This window comes from Leuciscus leuciscus (genome assembly GCF_965113295.1).
Source record: "Leuciscus leuciscus genome assembly, chromosome: 20".
Classification (NCBI taxonomy): domain Eukaryota; kingdom Metazoa; phylum Chordata; class Actinopteri; order Cypriniformes; family Leuciscidae; genus Leuciscus; species Leuciscus leuciscus.
This window is the reverse complement of record NC_138744.1, coordinates 640,574-660,379: the sequence shown is the minus strand read 5'-3', so window position 1 is coordinate 660,379 and position 19,806 is coordinate 640,574. Positions and strand designations below refer to the sequence as shown.

At 42.9% G+C, this 19,806-nt stretch overlaps 1 protein-coding gene and 1 long non-coding RNA gene across 5 annotated transcripts in view; one reads left to right on the top strand and one right to left on the bottom strand.

The window, feature by feature from the left end:
• LOC309484529 overlaps positions 1–19,806 on the bottom strand; it is a 349,759-nt gene that overhangs the window by 9,686 nt on the left and 320,267 nt on the right. The gene's annotated exons all lie outside the window — the stretch shown is intronic.
• LOC309484392 (protein NLRC3-like) overlaps positions 1,642–19,806 on the top strand; it is a 72,788-nt gene continuing 54,623 nt past the window's right edge. For 3 of the 4 annotated variants that reach the window (XM_082150696.1, XM_082150697.1, XM_082150695.1), the window contains exons 1-6: positions 1,642–2,034; positions 2,391–2,487; positions 7,287–7,400; positions 7,661–7,756; positions 7,950–9,674; positions 10,387–10,458. In XM_082150696.1, the coding sequence (XP_082006822.1) occupies positions 2,438–2,487; positions 7,287–7,400; positions 7,661–7,756; positions 7,950–9,674; positions 10,387–10,458 (2,057 nt within the window). In that variant the 5' untranslated portion in view covers positions 1,642–2,034; positions 2,391–2,437. Of the gene's footprint in view, positions 2,035–2,390; positions 2,488–7,286; positions 7,401–7,660; positions 7,757–7,949; positions 9,675–10,386; positions 10,459–10,663; positions 10,737–19,806 lie in introns of those variants that run through there. The other variant, XM_082150698.1, reaches the window with a different exon arrangement.

Here is a 19,806-nt window from a genome sequence, read left to right as displayed (position 1 = left end):
GTCTTGTTGCTGTTGTGAATGTTGTTTAAGTTTTCTATTTAGTCATTTTATTGTTGTTCTGCTGTGACATGTACATTTCCCCCTGGAGATTAATAAAGTTGATCAAAGGAACTGGTCAGGGACCCAGAGTCTCATGCAGGGGTGAGAGATGTTGTCTATGATGAAGTCAGCTTAGCTAACATCTCCTCGATGGTGTCCAGAGGACAATCCAGGATAGAGCTGGCCCTCTTTACCAGTTTATTAAGTCTCTTTCTGTCCCTCTCAGTGCTTCCAGCTCCCCAACACACTACCGCATAAAAGAGCGCAGAAGCCACCACAGTGTCATAGAAAGACTTCAGCAATGCCCTGCACACACCAAAGCACCTCCGTCTCCTCAACAAGTGAAGGACACTCTGGCCCTTCTTGTACAGAACCTCTGTATTGTTAGACCAGTCCAGTTTATTGTTTAGGTGAACACCCAGGAATGTGTATGTTGTCACCATCTCAATGTCCAAACCCTGGATTTTCACCAGAGTAATCTGGGGCGCTTTCCTACGAAAGTCTATCACCATCTCCTCTGTCTTGCTGGCATTAATGCAAAGGTGGCAGGGTTCTCAAGACTCACGAAAATATTGTATCTGAACCCATCTAACTATGTCAGGGTTCTCAAGTCTCACGCATTGGCCGTGAGACACACGCAATTCAACCAGTTCTCACGCTCACACGCCACACCATGTATTTCTCACGCTGAAAAGGCAATGCCAACCAAGTTGTCCTGCAAGCTTTATATATAACGTTGTATACGAGGCGCAGGCACACACAGTGAAGTTTCCTGCCGCCAGCACGTATCTCGGCCAGATTGCGTTCGTTACTAGGCAACATAGATGTGCGAACACACGGAAGTTGACCGAACATTCTCGGCCACCGTACGTTCTTTACTAGGTAACCAACAACAAAACAACAAACCAACAAAATTGGGGGGGGCGGGGCTCCATTAGGGCTCCTCCCCCAACCGCATGTGATCTCACTCCAAGCTTTTGATAAAACTTGAGAATCCTGGGTGGTTTAACGCACACCAGTTGAAAAAGTTAGCAATGACCTCCCGCAATTCCTGATCGTTCCCTTCCGAAACACGTCCAATGATGGCAGTATCATCAGAGAACTTCTGCAGGTGACGGCTGTTTGTATTGTATCTGAAGTCTGATGTGTACAGGGTGAAAAGAAAAGGAGCGAGCACTGAGCCCTGTGGGACCCCCGTGCTGCAAACCAACACATCACACACACAGTTCTGGAGCCTCACACACTGTGGTCTGTCAGTGAGAGAGTCGACTCCGGCTCCTAATAGCTGATCCCTGAGTAGTGACGGCTGTACTGAAAAAAAAAAAAAATCTGTATTATGAATTTTTTAATCTCTGTTACTTAAATAATCTATTATCACTGTAAAGCTGCTTTGAAACAATCTATATGGTTAAAAGCGCTGTATAAATGAAGGAGACTTGACTTGACTATTGTGTTGAAAGTGTTGGTGAAATCAAAGAGCATTTTTGTTCACTGCGTGATTCTATAAGGCTTCAGTAATCAGAGGAAAAGGAACTCGCACTGGATGATGCTTTGGAGAACGCCTCAGGCGTGACAGTCTGAAATCACTATCAAAGCAAACGTCTCGTCAATGGGCGGCATCGACACATACCCATGCTCTCTGATCCCCTCAACATCAGTGAAACTAGCGCGCTTATGCTGGTGAATATAGGCAGAGTATGGGTTCTTCCACGCCCTCTCGATCTCTGTGTGAAGATCAGGAAGGAACGGAAGGCTCACCTGGTGCTCTCGTGGACGCGCGCGTCTCTCTCTCTCTCTCTCTCTCTCTCTCGCCACACATAGGAAGTGAAAGTAAGTTCTCCTGTCGCCATTTTAAACAGGACAAATGCAAAATACGATACGATAAAAACAGAGCATCAAAGTGTTTATCAACCATTATAAAGGAATGTACGTGTAGTTTTATGATGTTAAAGCTGGAGGATTTGAGATCCTGTATCTTGTAAAAGTTTGATCAAGGTGAGTGTTCATGTGTGACTTTCTCATATTAATATGAATCTAAACATACATAGGCCATTTCATACATACGTAAACAAACACGTTTTTTTAAAAATTATCGGATCAGTGTGTGTCGATGTGTGTCGGGGTTTGTTTTCTTTTTCACCCGAACATGTTCAATCAGTGTTTCTCGGTGTCAGTTATTTTTCAGAAAATTCTAAATCCAACGGTCAACTTGTGTGTGTGAAAAGGCCAATGAGCTTGAGTTAACGCAGTCACATGATCCTTTTCTCCCACACTCCAGATATGTTCAGCTAAATTATGAAGGTTGTTTAATTTAATCATTTAATTTAGTGTCTGAATGTTTCTTCATTCAGAGTCAGTGGAGGAGATCAAACTCATCAGATTCTCCTGCAGCTTCATCATGGCTGATTCACAAGGATCCAGAGATGGAGATTGTTCTCCAGGATGCAGGTACTTTCAACATTACATCACAGAAAAAGTTGTTTTGGTGTGAAACGCTGCAAAAATGTTACATTACCCCCTCCACACACACACACACACACACACACACACACACACACACACACACACACACACACACACACGCACACACAGATCAAAGAAAGTTTACAGAAAAAATATTATTTGTTTGCCTATTTTTGTTTTGAAACTCGCATGAAATATTAAATAAAAAGATCATTGTTAATCCGTGTATCATTCGTTCAGTCGTTTTTTTTTATTTAATATTGAAAGTAGAAAAATGAATAAACAGCTGGAATATTCGATTTCTACACGTGGGCGGGAATGAAACGCCCCTTAACTCTGATTTCTCAGCAGAAGATCAAACTGTCCAGTCATCAGTTCTTCCTCAGTTCTGCACTGCAGAATAAGAGTCTCCATACTTACGGATTCTTAACTCGTTTATTGCAACTACTACATTTCATATTTCTCTCATCAAACAACCAGACTAATGGCTCGACACGAACCGTAAAGGGGAAGAGCCTCGACAGGGATTTCTTCTGTAGATATAAATTCACATACGCTTTGCATCAGCTGGGTATGGCAGGGTAAATGACGGCGGTCAGCATGGTCGCCCTCACTCAGTAAGTTAAAATAATTATAATAATAATAATAATAATAATAATAAATTAAGATATAAATCAATATAATTAATTCTAAATTAAAGATTTTAAACACTAATACAAAAAGGAAAGAATATTGAATAGGCCTAACGTTCACGCATGAACTGTCATTCAGACTGACTATCTAACTAGATTTCCTGAGTCATGGAAACTTGCTAGTGTTATTCCTATATTTAAAGGTGGTAACTCCCTTCTTACATCTAATTACCGACCTATTAGCATTTTGCCAACAGTATCTAAAGTTTTTGAAAAACTGGTTGCTAAACAAATCACCAATCATCTTAATTGCAGCTCTTTTCCTTTGCATTCAATGCAGTTTGGATTTAGGGCTAATCATTCCACAGAGACAGCAACATGTTATTTTCTGGAAAAGGTTAAATCAAATATGGACAAAGGAGGGATAGTGGGAACATTTTTTTTAGATCTTCGCAAAGCATTCGATACAGTTAACCATTCAGTTTTACTGCACAAACTTCATGCATTTAATTTTTCCTCAAAATGTATTAGCCTTATTAATTCATACCTTTTATCTCGTTCACAAAGTGTAAGAATTGACCAATATAATTCTACCCCCTTACTATTATCAACTGGTGTTCCACAGGGTTAAATTCTAGGACCAATTCTTTTCAGTTTATACATTAATGATTTACCATCTTTGTGTAAGAACTGTGACACTTTGATGTATGCAGATGACACAGTTATCTTGGCCTATGGAAAATCCACAGAGGAGGTTGCCTCAAAATTAACAGAGGCCATGTCATTGATCTCAATCTGGCTTGAGCAATCCTGTCTGCAATTGAACATATCTAAAACAGATACCATGTTCTTTAAAAAAAAAAAAATATAAATATAAAACCTGAAATTGTAATATCTGGAGAAAGATTACAGGTCGTTACAGAATATAAATATTTAGGATTACATATAGACTCAAACCTCAGCTTCAAAACTCACATCAAAAAAGTTAGTAATAGGATTAAGTTCAGTCTAGCAAACTTCAGATTCATTAGAGACTTCCTTTCAACAGAAGCTGCTAAATTATATATTTTTTCCATGATTTTATCCCACATAACATATTGTTTAATAAGATGGTCCAATACTCACGCTACAACAATAAAACCATTAGAAATATTATACAAACAAGCATTAAAAAATACTGGATAAAAAAACATACCACTACCACCACTGTAGTATTCTGAGGAAATATCAGTTATTTACCTGGGATAATCTCATTAAATTCAAAAACATTTGTTTAATTTATAAAATCAGACATGGTTTAGCACCTCCTCCATTATGTGATTTTATACCTTTTAGATCCAGTGAGGTTAGGGTAACCAGAGGGGCAGTGAGGGAAGACTGCATTATCCCCTGGAGAAAAACAGCTTTTGTTCAGGCTGTCTTCTCCGTAAGAGCAGTTCAGCAGTGGAACACAGTGCCGGAAACCATCAGAGAGTCTTTGTCATTCTTTTCATTCAAAAAGAATGCAAAAAAATGGCTTGTAGAGAGCCAAACTTGTGGGCACTAATGCTTTCGGTGTGCATTTAAACATTATATAATTATTTTACATGAATTGTATTAACCACAATGTGTTGTATGTAATTTTATTTTGTGATTTTATATTTGTGATTATTTTTAAAGGCTGCCTGTTTTACATCTGGCTGGGGGACTACCGATGAAAATTAGCACTTTTGAGCTAACTCGGGTACATTTACATTGTTTTAATGTTGATTAATGTACACTGTCCCCTTTCAAATAAAGAATAAATGAAATGAAAATGAAAATGAATGATACAACCGGAGAACAGAGAACAACAGAGATATTAAAATACTGAGTTTTATGACCTTTTGTTTTATACAATTTATTAGCCTCGAGTTTAATATCTAAAGAATGCGCGGCGCACCAGATCATGTTGAGAAACACGCGCGCATCACATCGTTGTAAAAACCGCATTTTATTATATAGCCTAATCAGAAATAGTGTAAAAGACAAAATGAACATTATAAACACTATTAATAACATATAGGCTATACTATGCATATTTTACTTCCCCATACTGTAGCCTATGTCAAATCCTTAAATTAATGGTAATCAGAAAACGACAAGAATAAAAAATAAGTAGCTACGTATAATAAAAATATTCATAGTAGCCTATAAAAATAGCCTACTGTGCACTTTATTACAAACAACACAGCCTTTATATCGTACAACAGACCAATTAAATTAAGCAGAATAACTTTTTATGTTTGGTTGACTGCGTTTTATTTTAAAGGTGCTCTAAGTGATGTCACGCGTTTTTTAGGGCAACATTTTTTTTTGTCACATACAGCAAACATCTCCTCACTATCCGCTAGCTGCCTGTCCCCTGAACACACTGTAAAAAAACACGGTCTCTCTAGACACCACAGGCTCCACAAACGGCAACAAAAACAAACTGGGCTCACCCGCACCACGAAACACAACAAACAGTGCTCCAGCCAATCACCGACAAGAAGTATTTGAGGGGTGTGGTTTGGGGGTTAGTGCGCGTGGACATGAAGGGGGTGTGTGGAGGAGAGAGAAGCATGAAGAGGGAAGTTTGAATTATGGCCGACACACGACTAAAGAGACGACGTTCCGATGAACAAATTGTAAAGAAGAGGGACAAGGTTAAGGAACGCGCGAAGTCCCGAATTTACATCGGAAAAACCCTTGAAATGTGGCGAGAACTCCGCCGGCAGAAGGGCTTCCAATCCGACATTCAGTTGCTCTGTTTTTGCAGAACAGGTAAATCCATTTTTCTTTCTAAATTGACGTTCATGTTCGCCAAACCAACACAAGGATGTAATTAGCTAGAACTATGCAGTCAGCGTTAGCTTTGCTGAATACAACATATATGTTTCAGCTAGCGATCAATCTCTATTGTAAATGGTCAAGCAAATTCACAGTAGGGCGACAATTTGTGTGAATTATTGTTTTCACCCACTGTTTGTTATGGATTTGAATGTTCATTTATAGGCTGTTGACAACTTTGACTAAATTTGTTTACGCCGCCGCCGTTGTTTATGCTCACTGGCAAACGCGAAGCTAACGTTATCTTGCTATTATTGCGTCCTTGTATGGGAGCTATAGTTATAGTTATAACCTCAGGTGGCGAAACGATTTTCAGACAATGTTTCTCTTTTTTATGCATTCTGTTCTGCAATATATAAAAGCATTTATCTAACTTGGTGACATTACACATTGAATGAAGTATCAGTAAAACTTAACTTTGTTTTTAGTGACTACTTTGACTTTCCTTTATGCCGGAAGGGAGGGGAGGAGGGAGGAGACGGGATGAGGAGGAGGGAGGGTCTAGCTAGCCTCCGTTTTGTTTGACAACAATTCGAATGTCAACACTCCCGGCATCACTTAGAGCACCTTTAATAATGAACAGGCTGCGATGTCAAGTTAGCAATGCCAGAAGTGAACTGATAATAGCCTAGATGTTGTGTGAGTGAGCGATGCGCCAGCGCCATCACTTGGATTTGTTGCTCAGCAGGAGAAATAACTTAATATTCTGTCGTTTAATACTCTGTCATCCGAAACAGTAACATTTATATTTTTATTTGTGTACATTCAAAATGACTACAAAATGCCATGCCTTTGAAAAATAAAGAAAACAACATGATGCGCTGCTTTAGCGTGTCTCAGTCTCCTTGAAAATCTTTCTGGCGCACACCAAAAATGAACCAAAAGAGAGTGAATAGCCTTCTGACGCGCCTACTTTTCAAAGTCAACATTTAGATTATTTGAAGTAAAATGCATTATATAGTCACTTAGGAATAAAACACAGTGTGGTTCATGATAAAAAAAACCCGTGACTTTACAGTTTGGAAAATAGGAAAATAGCAAACCCCTGGTACTTGAGAACTCCTGGTCTACACAGAAGAAAGCCCTGTCTAGTCTATTCCCCAGTACGGGTTGTGTTGAGCCATTCGTTTGAAAAAAGATTGAAAAAAGGTGAAGTGTAGTTGCAATAAACGCGTTAAAAAAAGTAAAAAACGACTGAACGAATGATACACGGATTATTGTTTCCTCAAAGTACTTTTTGATGCAGGATGAATGTAATCACAGTAATCTAAAGGATTAAACTGAATCTGTTCTCTGTTCCAGTTCAGTCCAGCAGAAGAGCTCAAACCCAGAGTCCAGCTGTGTGTCTATGAAGAGTAACCGCTCTATGCATCATCCACTAGAGTTTAAGAGTGGAGACAAACGGCCTGATCTCAGGTATATAATTTCTATAAAAGATATGCGTATTGTATTTGATTTTTATGAAATTGTTATTAATATACAGCAGTTTAATGAGTTACAATCTTGCTAGTTTCAGTCTATTAATGATTATCATTGTGCTCTTGTTTAAAGCTCTATGTATTGTATTGTTAATACATTCACACACTGTAAAAGCTGTTGGTCTGTTACTCAGTTAATGACACAATTACATCAATATCAATGTGTCTGATTCTTTACCCTCTTCATTCTGATTTAAGATCAAACCTTCTATCCAGACCAGTTCAAAACAAAACTGTGTCCAAGCCTGTGATTCAACCACAAGACTTTAATGAAAGCATGTATCCTGGTTTCAGGTAAAATGCAGGACTTTATATTTTTATTTTTATTTTAGGTGCTGCAATTCACATCACACATCACTCAAACACATGATTGATGATTAACACATTTCAGAAACCTAATGATGTTCTGTGTCCCATAAATAGTTTTGTAATTTATGGCTATTTACTTCTCTGACTTGTGTAATAATGTGGTATTTTAATCTTACAGCAATGACTCTAAACCTGCTGAAGTCCTCAACACGTTGAGATCAAATCTGAGACAGAAGTTTGAGTGTTTGTATGAGGGAATATCAAAGCAGGGAAACCCAACACTCCTGAATGAGATCTACACAGAGCTCTACATCACAGAGAGTGAAAGTGGAGGGATCAATAATGAGCATGAGGTGAGACAGATTGAGACACAGTCCAGGAGAGCAGAAACAGAGGACACACCGATCAAATGCAGTGACATCTTTAGACCTTTACCTGGACAAGACAAACACATCAGAACTGTGCTGACAAAGGGAGTCGCTGGCATTGGGAAAACAGTCTCTGTGCAGAAGTTCATCCTGGACTGGGCTGAAGGGAAAGAGAATCAGGACGTCCAGCTCATATTTCCACTTGCTTTCAGAGAGCTCAACTTGATGAAGGACAAAACACTCAGTCTTTCAGATCTTCTTCATCGCTTTTTCCCTGAAACAAAAGAAATGGAAATATCCAGTGATGAGTATAAAGTGTTGTTCATCTTTGATGGTCTGGATGAGTGTCGTCTGTCTCTGGATTTTCAGAGCGATGTGAGGTTGTGTGATGTGACTGAATCAGCCTCAGTGGACAAGCTGCTGACGAACCTCATTGTGGGGAATCTGCTTCCCTCTGCTCTCATCTGGATCTCCTCCAGACCAGCAGCAGCGGATCTCGTCCCCTCTGAGTGTGTCCATCGAGTGACAGAGGTACGAGGCTTCAGTGACACACAGAAGCAGGAATACTTCAGGAAGAGAATCAGTGATCAGAGTCTGGCCCACAGGATCATCTCACACCTGAAGTCCTCAAGGAGCCTCTTTATTATGTGCCACATCCCAGTGTTCTGCTGGATCTCAGCCACTGTTCTAGAGAAGATGTTGAGTGAAGCAGAGAGAGGAGAGATTCCCAAGACTCTCACTCAGATGTACACACACTTCCTGCTCATTCAGACCAACATCAAACATGAGAAGGACTATGAGAAGAGAGTGAAAGATGAGGACATGATTGTCAAACTGGGGAAACTGGCTTATCGGCAGCTTGTGAAAGGTAACCTGATCTTCTATGAGGAAGACCTGAGCGAGTGTGGCATTGATGAGGCAGAAGCATCAGTTTACTCAGGATTGTGCACTCAGATCTTCAGAGAGGAGTTGGGCTTGTATCAGGGGAAAGTCTTCAGCTTTGTTCATCTGAGCATTCAGGAACATCTAGCAGCTCTATATGTGCATCTCTCCTTTATCAACAATAACATCAATGTGTTTGACCAGATTACCAAACCAACTAATGGAGATAAAGTTTCTCTATCTGATCTCCATCAGAGAGCTGTGGATGAGGCTTTAGACAGTAAAAATGGGCATCTGGACCTTTTCCTTCGTTTCCTTCTGGGTCTGTCAGTGAAGTCTAATCAGAGTCTCTTACAAGAACTAAAGACACAGACAGCAAACAGCTCTCACAACAATGAGAGAACAGTTGACTATATTAAAGAAAAGATCAGTGAGAATCCCTCTCCAGATAAATACATCAATCTGTTTCACTGTCTGAATGAACTGGGTGATCTTTCTCTAGTGAACGAAGCTAAACCTCATACGTATGGAGGATTACGTGCTGTGAAACTCTCCTCGTCTCAGTGGTCAGCTTTAGTGTTTGTGTTGTTGTCCTCAGAGAAGACACTGCAGGAGTTTAACCTGAGCATATTAATTGGAGACAGAAATGATCGGTAAGTAACACTGAGTTCAATCATTACAGTCTAAAACATTATGAACAAAGAGAAACTAAGAGATCAGAGGTGTTTAAATCACGGGGCACAGACTGATTTCTGGGATATTGTAGATAATTTGCGGGTGTTTCTCAAACCGTGGCTGTGTCCTAGTAAGGCTGCATATCTCGACTGCCATGTCATCAAGCGCCTCTGAACTTGATGAAACAGTTAATGGCCTTGATGCCGTTCCTGGTGGCGTTTAGCTCTTCACAGTGGCGGAGCGGACGGTCACACAGGGCATATTACATTACTGTTGTTATCATTATTAGGCTACTTTTATCATTAATATTACAGTTTATTTGACCCGCAATAATTTCATAGCGCATCACCGCATAACTGATGCGCTGTTAGGATAAAAGATTAGATTAGCTTACTTCTCATTTCAAAGACAACTGGTTGAACACAAAACACTTCTTGATTCATGAAAATACAAATTTTTTAACTGGGGGCCACAAGAGAAGTATTAAGAAAATAAATTAGTTTAATGTCTCATCATCATTTTTCTTTCACATTCACATTTTGTGCGCATCATTTCCTGTGACAATAAAACTAAGTAAATTATTAAATAAACAAGTAGGTACATAAACAAGTAACAAGCAAACAAACTCGTGTGCTAAATTTCTATGAATAATTTGCTGATGCCGGTACAAAAATACTTTTTTTCTTGCAGACACACACAGAACACTGGAGATGAAGTTCTCCAGAAGCTGATGCCTGTGGTTACAGCAACTAGATCAGCTGGGTAAGTAACACTGAGAACAAGCATCACTGTTAAAACATTATAACAGTTCTTACTTAAACATTATAAATTAATGGTTTAACAAAATATGAGGAGTCACACTTCAGCTTTTAAACCCTCCACCTATCTGACCTGATTTGTGATCTACTTAACCATTTTTTATGATATTTGTGTGAGAGAGAGAAGAGTGTGTCATTGTTCTCTACAGGTTGTGTAAGTGTGGTGTCACAGATGAAGGTTGTGCTTCTGTATTAAAATTATTTTAATGGAATAAATTGCAGGGAAACAACTATTTCATTAATTACAAGCAAAGCTATTAAAACAGCATGATCAAATTTATCAAATTATTTTTACGTCTGTTCATATGATGTTAGATAATGAATTTTTTTTTTTCCACAATATTTTTATTTATTTTCAAACATAATAACATTTACAAATACTCAAAACTCTTGCCCCAAACCCCACCGAACCCTGTCCATCAGACTGGCCGAGACATGACCTTACAACACAAATAATTAAATAAATATAAATAACTAAAGACAAAGGAAACGGAAATACACACACAAAAAAAGAAAACCGATGCTACATAAGTAAATAAAATGTGGGGAATAAGTACAAAACCTACCATGCACCTCTCACCGGTGTGCACTACACATGAATTAGATAATGCTCAATAAAATCAGACAGTAAACATTTTCCCCAAGTGGACTGCAGGCGACCACTTATGGGTCGTCCCCAGGTATCTCCAACAAACGAGACAAGTCTTTATTAGCAAGGAAAGATAATTAATATTTTTAAAGCGTTTGCTCTATTTCTCCTGTCGCTGTGAGTTCATGTGTTTGATCTTTAAATGATTGAACACAACAGTAATGTTATTAAATATTATGACAATTTAAAACAACTGTTTTTTATTTTAATATATTTTATAATGTAATTTATTCCTGTGATCAAAGCTGAATTTCAGCATCATTACTCCAGTCTTCAGTGTCACATGATCCTTCAGAAATCATTATAATATGATGATTTGATGCTCAAGAAACATTCATTATTATTATTATTATCAATGTTGAAAACAGTCATATACAATTTTCTTTCAGGATTCTTTGATGAATAGAAAGTTACACTTTACTATATATTCACGTATAAAAGAGCTGTTTTACATTGGAATAATATTTTACAATATTACTATTATTTTTGAATTTAATCAAATAAATGCAGCAGAAGAGACTTCTTTTTAAAACCTTAAAAATATTACCGATCCCAAACGTTTGACTGGTAGTGTATATGCATGTATTGCTTTGGAATCATCATTCGTCTCCAAAACTGCATAATTACACCAGCAGTTGTCTGTAATATGATGGTGCAGATAAAAACAACTCAGACTTAATACATGAATTCATGAAGTACAGCAGACACCAATCTAACTGGCCATAAGAAATACTTAATATCTTAATATACAAGATTGTAAGCACTTACCATTGTCATGTGACTCGATTACATCATTTTCAAACTGTTGTTTAACCCTCTGGGGCCTGAGCTGTTTTCTGGGCCCTGGAGGTGTCCTAACATGCTCTGACATTTGTGTTTTTTTCTGTTACTTGTGACATTGTCATGGCTAAAGTCTTATTACACTGTATTCAGCACAAACTCTGCTACAATAATATATCAGCAGCATGTATGTAAAAGTTTGTAGTTTTGAGATAATGACATTTATGCGTGGTTTGTGAAAATACAAAAAAAAATTCTCACTGAAATAAGGCCATGAAACGTACTCGGTTACTAACGTAACCTCGGTTCTCTCTAGAAGAGGGAACGAGTACTGCGTAAGATATCTTACGCTAGGGGAAAATCCTTTTCCGCGAGATATTGAAGCCAAAAATTATCCTTAATTTTGTAATAATGCAAAACGCGTTGCAGCAGCAATGCAGACATAGGCGAGACAGCTCGCGCGCCTATTGGCTGCTCTGCGGCAACTGCAGCAGCCTATCGAGCGAGGCCTGGCGTGACGTCAGACCCAATCAGGGCACTTCGCGCCCGCTGCGTCACGTCCCGCCGAAATGGGCGTGGTCTAGGCCTATAAATATCGCTCGCAGGCAGCTATTATCTGGTTTTTCATCATCGAAGCAACCAGAGCGTGTGCATGCACGGCAAGATACGCAGTACTCGTTCCCTCTTCTAGAGAGAACCGAGGTTACGTTAGTAACCGAGTACGTTCTCTTACGAGAGGTCTCTCGTACTGCGTAAGATATCTTACGCTAGGGGACCCAATGTAAAACGCCGTGCATGCTGAGATCTGACACCAAAGACCCAAGGGCGAAAGCCCGGGGTACATATAGTGCACAATCACTCAGTGAACTCACAGAGAGTCCGGGAAGAAGGAGGGGTGCAGCCTCACTTTTCCACATAAAGTAGCGTCGATGGGACGCGAATTTCATCATACAGACAGGGCGGGGTACTGATGGGAAAAAATGTGGGTCTTACACAGTTTGCCCAGCTTTAAACTGTCGAACATTGAGCTGTGCTCAGCAAACGCAGCATTCTGAGCTGAACGCATCAGGTCAGATAATACTGGAAGTTTAGACCGACAGCAGCCTGGCCTGCAGGGCGGGAACCTCTAGGTTATAAAACCTTATAAATGTAGACGGGGAGGCCCAGCCTGCCGCCATACAAATATCTTGCAAGGCAATCCCACTTGACCAGGCCCACGAAGAGGCCATGCCTCTCGTGGAATGCGCTCTGACACCCAAAGGGCACTGCATGCCCTTGGAGGCGTATGCCAGCGCTATAGCATCAACTATCCATCTGGATAGGCTCTGTTTCGACGCGGCTAGTCCCTTAGAACGTCCGCTAAACGAAACAAAGAGCTGTTCCGTCTGTCTGAAAACAGACGAGCGAGACACATAAGCTCGTAATGCCCTGACTGGGCAAAGGAGGCTCGCGTCTCTTTCCTCATCAGGGACCGGTAGGGCTGACAGAGAGATAATCTGCGCCCTAAACGGTGTGTTGAGGGATTTTGGAACATAACCGTGCTTAGGTTTGAGTATAACTTTTGAGTCATTGGGCCCAAACTCCATGCACGCCGCGCTCACAGAGAGCGCGTGCAGATCCCCTATGCGCTTCACTGAAGCGAGAGCCAGCAAAAACACCGTTTTGAAAGACAGGTGTTTCAAATCGATTGACTGTAAAGGCTCAAATGGCGCACCTTTCATGGCTTCCAGAACCGTAGAAAGGTCCCATACGGGGACTGAGGGAGGTCTGGGAGGATTCAGTCTCTTAGCTCCTCTAAGGAAGCGGATGACTAAATCGTTCCTTCCTATTGACTGACCAAGCGTTGTTTCTGAGAACGCTGCTATAGCCGCCACATAAACTTTGAGCGTGGAGGGGGCCCTGCCCCCATCCAACAGCTCTTGTAGGAAGGAAAGCACCTCCGTCACATCACAGTTTGTGGGTGACACACCACGGGCTGTGCACCAGCCCGAAAACACTGACCATTTCGAAGAATAGAGTCGTCTTGTAGACGGAGCTCTAGCCTGCGTGATCGTGTTTAATACTCCTTTAGGGAGTCCAACATGTACCCGTTGATGGCCCAGACATGAAGGGACCATAGCTCCGGGTGAGGATGCCAGATCGAGCCGCGGGCCTGTGAGAGGAGATCTCTCCTCACTGGTACTGGCCACGGGGCAGTACTTGCTAACTGCATCACGGCTGGGAACCAAGGTTGGTTTTTCCAGAACGGTGCTACCAGCAGTACTGAGCATCCTTCTTCCCTGATCCGTTCTATCACCTGAGGCAGGAGAGAGACGGGGGGAAAAGCATAGAGCGGGCGGCGGGGCCACACATGGGACAGCGCGCTCCTGCTCTTGGAGAAAAATTCTTGACAGTGAGCGTTTTCTTGAGACGCAAACAGGTCCACTTCCGCTCTGCCGAATTTCTTCCACAGCAGTTGGACTGTCTGTGGGTGTAGGGACCATTCGCCTGCCGGAACATTGTTCCTGGACAGTCTGTCTGGTCCTATATTCATGATCCCTGGCACGTGCGCTGCTCTGAGCGAGCGCAGGTTGCACTGAGCCCATACCAGGAGGCGTTCTGCCAGCCTGTACAGTTTCTCGGATCTGATGCCGCCCTGGCGATTTATGTAGGACACCACAGACATGTTGTCCGAACGGACCAAGACGTGGTGACCTTTTATTTGGGGACAAAAACGCGTCAGCGCGTTGTCTACTGCCAGCATTTCGAGGCAGTTTATGTGCAGGAGCTTCTCCCGTTCTGACCACTGGCCGAAGAACGGTCTGCCCTCGAGCAGCGCTCCCCATCCCGAGGTGGACGCGTCCGTGGACACCACTTTCACCCTCGAGGAAGTCCCCAGGCTTACACCTGATTGGTACCAGTCGTTCGCTTTCCAGGGTTTCAGAGCTGTAACGCATTTCTGATTGACCCTGAGGCGAAGCAAACCGGGTGCCCACGCTTTGCGTGGGACTCGCGCTTTCAGCCAAAACTGGAGCGGGCGCATGCGGAGCAGACCCAGCTGGAGCACTGACGATGCTGAGGCCATGAGACCTAGCATCTTCTGAAATCTTTTGAGCGGGACAGACGCGCCGCAGCGAAAAGAGTTCGCTGTGCGTCGAATGTCTACCGCGCGCTGTTGTGATAGTCGCGCTATCATGGATAGTGAGTCCAGTTCTGTGCCCAGGAAAGATATTTTCTGACTGGGTGACAGGGAGCTCTTTGCCCAATTGACACTCAGACCCAAATCCTCGAGGTGATCGAGTAAAATGGTCGTGTGTTCTATGAGCACTGCGCGAGATTGCACTAGAATCAGCCAATCGTCCAAATAGTTCAGCACTCGCATGCCTCTCATTCTGAGGGGTGCGAGCGCCGCGTCCATGCACTTCGTAAATGTACGGGGTGCTAGGGACAAACCGAACGGCAGGACTGTGTACTGATATGCCTGGCCCTCGAAGGCGAATCTCAAATATCGCCTGTGACGTGACGCTATCTGTATTTGAAAATACGCGTCTTTCAGATCTATTGACACAAACCAATCTCCTTGGCGAATCTGCACAAGGATTTGCCTGGTCGTGAGCATCCTGAACTGTCGCTTCACAAGCACTTTGTTCAGTTGCCTTAGATCTAGTATGGGTCTGAGACCCCCGTCTTTTTTCGGTACCAGGAAGTATCTGCTGTATAGCCCTCCCTCGCTCTGATCTTGAGAGAGAGGTTCTATGGCCCCTTTGCTCAATAGTTTCGTCACTTCGGCTCGAAGTAGATGTGCTACTTCTGTTTTTACCGTGGTCTCGACGCGCGCCACATAGCGGCGAGGGCGTCGGCGAAACTGCAGCGAATAGCCTCTTTCTATAATGTTCAGCACCCACTTCGAAACTGGGACTTTTCCTAGCTGTGCTAGGACGACTTCGGGGCCTCGGGCTTCACCGTGATCCTAGGTCGCGAGCCGCGTCCTGCGGGGCGGCGACCGGATGAGCGGGAGCGCGGTCTCGCGCTTCTGGCCTGGCGGCGCTGTGAAGTGGAGGCAGTGGACGGTGGCTGTGGCTGTGAGCTCTGAGCAGACGGTTTCGCACGGCCTGCTGCAGAGCTGGAGCGCTTCGGGAGGAAGTGCTTCATAGCTTGAGACGCTTTCTGTACCTCTGCGAATCTCTCCGCGAAATCTTTGACGGAGGATCCAAAGAGGCCTGTGGCGGAAAGCGGGGCGTCGAGGAACGCGGTGCGTTCAGACTCGGCCATTTCCGAGAGCGTCAGCCAGAGATGTCTCTCAGACACGGTGAGAGAAGCCATAGTCCGTCCAATGGCTTGCGCTTCGGACTTAGTAGCACGAAGAGCGAGGTCCGTGGCACTCCTTAAGTCCGGCACGCAGATCGCGTCAGGTCCTTCCTCATCCAGCTTACGGAGGAGATCGGCCTGGAAGATCTGGAGCGTTGCCATGGTGTGCAACGCTGACGCAGCTTGCCCGGCGGCAAGAAAGCTTTAGAGGGTAGGGCCGGCTTAGCGCGCCGTCCAGCGGAGGGCGGGCATAAGTGGGCCGCTATCGCCTCTTCAACTGGCGGCAGCGAGAGGTATCCTTTGTTCTTGGCATCGTCAACGGCGGAGAATGCCAAAGAAACAGCAGGACGCACTCTAGCAGAATAGGGGGCGCTCCAGGACTTGGCGACTTCTTCGTGTAACTCAGGAAGAAAAGGCGCCGGTCTGGACACAGGCGAAGCGCGCTCCCCAGGCAGGAAAAATCCATCCAGCCGGTTGTGAGCGGGCTGCTCAGGCGAAGACCACTCGAGGCCGAGGCTCGCCGCGGCCTGTGCGAGTACTCGCATGAGTTCCGTCTCAATGGAAGCTCTCTTGCCTGACGAAGTGCGGGCAGGGGGTGCGGGGTCCTCAGAGCCCGCCCAATCCTCACTGCCTGACGCCAGGATAGAGCAGGAATCATCCTCTCCCAGCAGGGCTTCCTCATCCGCGATATCAACGGAAGCGGCGGCAGACGGCGGCCGCTGTCCGTCAGGAAGCGAAACAGAAGAAGCCGGGGAAGCAAGCGGGCGAACCGGCGAGCTTTGGCGGCTGAGGGAGGGTTCCGGGGCCCGCTGGGCACGGCGCTTTTTACGGCGCGACGCCGCGGCGGGCGGGGGAGCAGTCTCGGTGAAGACGGCTAGGCGAGTCCTCAGAGTCGCCATTGCCATCAGCTCGCAGTGAGGGCATCCGCCGTCAGCGAGCGCGAGAGCTGCATGTTCCTCACCCAGGCAGGAAACGCAGATCACGTGGCGGTCCCCGTCGCTGAGTGTGGCTCTGCACGAGCCGCAGGAAGGCATCTTTAAAAAGACGCTAGCTCTTTTAGAAATGTGTGTCGCGGCGGCGACACACACACACAGAAATACAGTGCAAATAAAAGAGAAGGATATAAGCGCCGGAAAGCGCAGCAGGAAGGCAGGAAGGCGGCGCGGCCAGCGACTTCAGTGACTCGTCCCGCTGAAGGTGCTCTCTCTCGACGGCGCGGCTTCTAATCCAGCTCCAGCGATGCGTGTGCTTCGCTTGAAGGATGAAAAATCAGATAATAGCTGCCTGCGAGCAATATTTATAGGCCTAGACCACGCCCATTTCGGCGGGACGTGACGCAGCGGGCGCGAAGTGCCCTGATTGGGTCTGACGTCACGCCAGGCCTCGCTCGATAGGCTGCTGCAGTTGCCGCAGAGCAGCCAATAGGCGCGCGAGCTGTCTCGCCTATGTCTGCATTGCTGCTGCAACGCGTTTTGCATTATTACAAAATTAAGGATAATTTTTGGCTTCAATATCTCGCGGAAAAGGATTTTCCCCTAGCGTAAGATATCTTACGCAGTACGAGAGACCTCTCGTAAGAGAACCCATACTGATTATTTCTTCACAAGACTTTTGAAAATTGTATGACGTAGCTTAGAATATTTGCTCCAAAACTATGTGAAAATCACCCTGACTGCTCATTCAGATAAGACAATATATTGATTTAAAATTTCTAAGACGTGTTTTGTGTGAAAAAGCCTTATGCGAAAAGGCGTGATCATCTCATGAATATGTAAGCCTTCAACACCTGAGAAAGACAAAGACACTCCCCTAACTGCCCTATTAGGAGCGATCAGGCCCTGTCATTCAGAGCAACCTTGCACAAAGAATGAGGAGATTTAAAAAAGAATGGCTTTTAGATTGTTTGGATTTATTTACAACACAACATAATCCAAAAATACACAACAAATGACAAAAGAGCACATTGAAAACAATGATCCAAAGACAGAGACCTTTGTGCCATTCCTAAAAACATTGTACATACCTTTCATTTCCAAGGTGTTTGATTTTCACTTTACCATGTTCATATACAGAGACTCATGTGAATGTTGAAGTCAGCAGGACTCAGTTGCATGAAAGAAAAGAAAAAAAAAGAAAAAACTGTGAACATACTGATATCAAGAGAAACTATAGGGCTGCACGATTTTGGGAATAGATTTTAGATTTTTCTGGTTAAAATTTCTTTTTAAAATTCACAGAATACACACATACACACACACACACACATGTTTCCAACAATATATAATGAACACCAGGTTTGTTGTGCCTTGTAGGCATAGGCTACGCAGCGCTGCATAAAATAATAACAATAAATTAAATCTTCCAAAAGATTTCAAGAACAACTAAGCTAGAGAAAAATATATTGATTATCATATGTTACTTCAAATGTTTCCATTCGTTATGATGATATGAAATGAGATAATAGTAAAAACATAAAGCCTAATGTTTGGTGCATTTTTCCTTTCAAACGCAATCGCGCTCCAAAATATGATACATTCAAACCCACAGCGCGCTCCAAAATATGATACATTCAAACGCGATCGCGCTCCAAAATATGATACATTCAAACCCACAGCGCGCTCCAAAATATGATACATTCAAACGCGATCGCGCTCCAAAATATGATACATTCAAACCCACAGCGCGCTCCAAAATATGATACATTCAAACGCCATCGCGCTCCAAAATATGATACATTCAAACGCCATCGCGCTCCAAAATATTAAACATTATGGTTATACATATCTATGTTTGAGCAGATATCCACAAACAGTATTTAACAGTAAACACGGGTCTAAATAGTATAATATTCACCATATATCTAGCAACAGTTCAACTGCAATGTGAAGTTTATGCAACAATACCATAAACTAATAAGTAAGAATTTCTTACCTTACATCTTTCTTGTCTTCAAATCGTGTTCTTCTTCTTCTGGGGGTAAATCCAATGTAAGCTCAGACATGTCTTCCAAACTCGACGAAAAGCAGAGACTTGTGAAGTTTTTTGGTGTTTTGTGTTTGAGGTAACGAGGGCGTTCGCGTCCCATGTGGAGATTTGCATGTGAATCACTTTTGCGCGAGTGGGCGTGTCGAATTAAAGTAATTAGCAAGCGTTTGAGATACTGGACATCCTGTTGGTTTTATACAAATTACTTAAACAGAGAATATTTGTTTTCAGTTTGAATCCGATCATTTAAAAGTACACACTTAAATGTGTATAAAGGTATATGGCTCATAAATGTGTGAGAAGTATTCGCTGAGTTTTGTTTCAGTTTATAGACGTGCTCAAGAAAAAAAAGTTCACCGCGACGGAGAGGCAGAACGCACACCCTGTTTATTTTCTTTATTTTACAAAAGCACAATGTTTTGATTTGATTGTAAGTGGACACATACAAAAGTAGAAATATCACAGATTATTTTTTTATATTTCTTTTTTCTGTATAACCATAAATGACGGAGTAATTTAAGTTTATGTTGCTGCTATGTGAAAAAAATCCAGCAAAACGCGTCGGCGCGTTTCTCGACCTCAGAGGGTTAA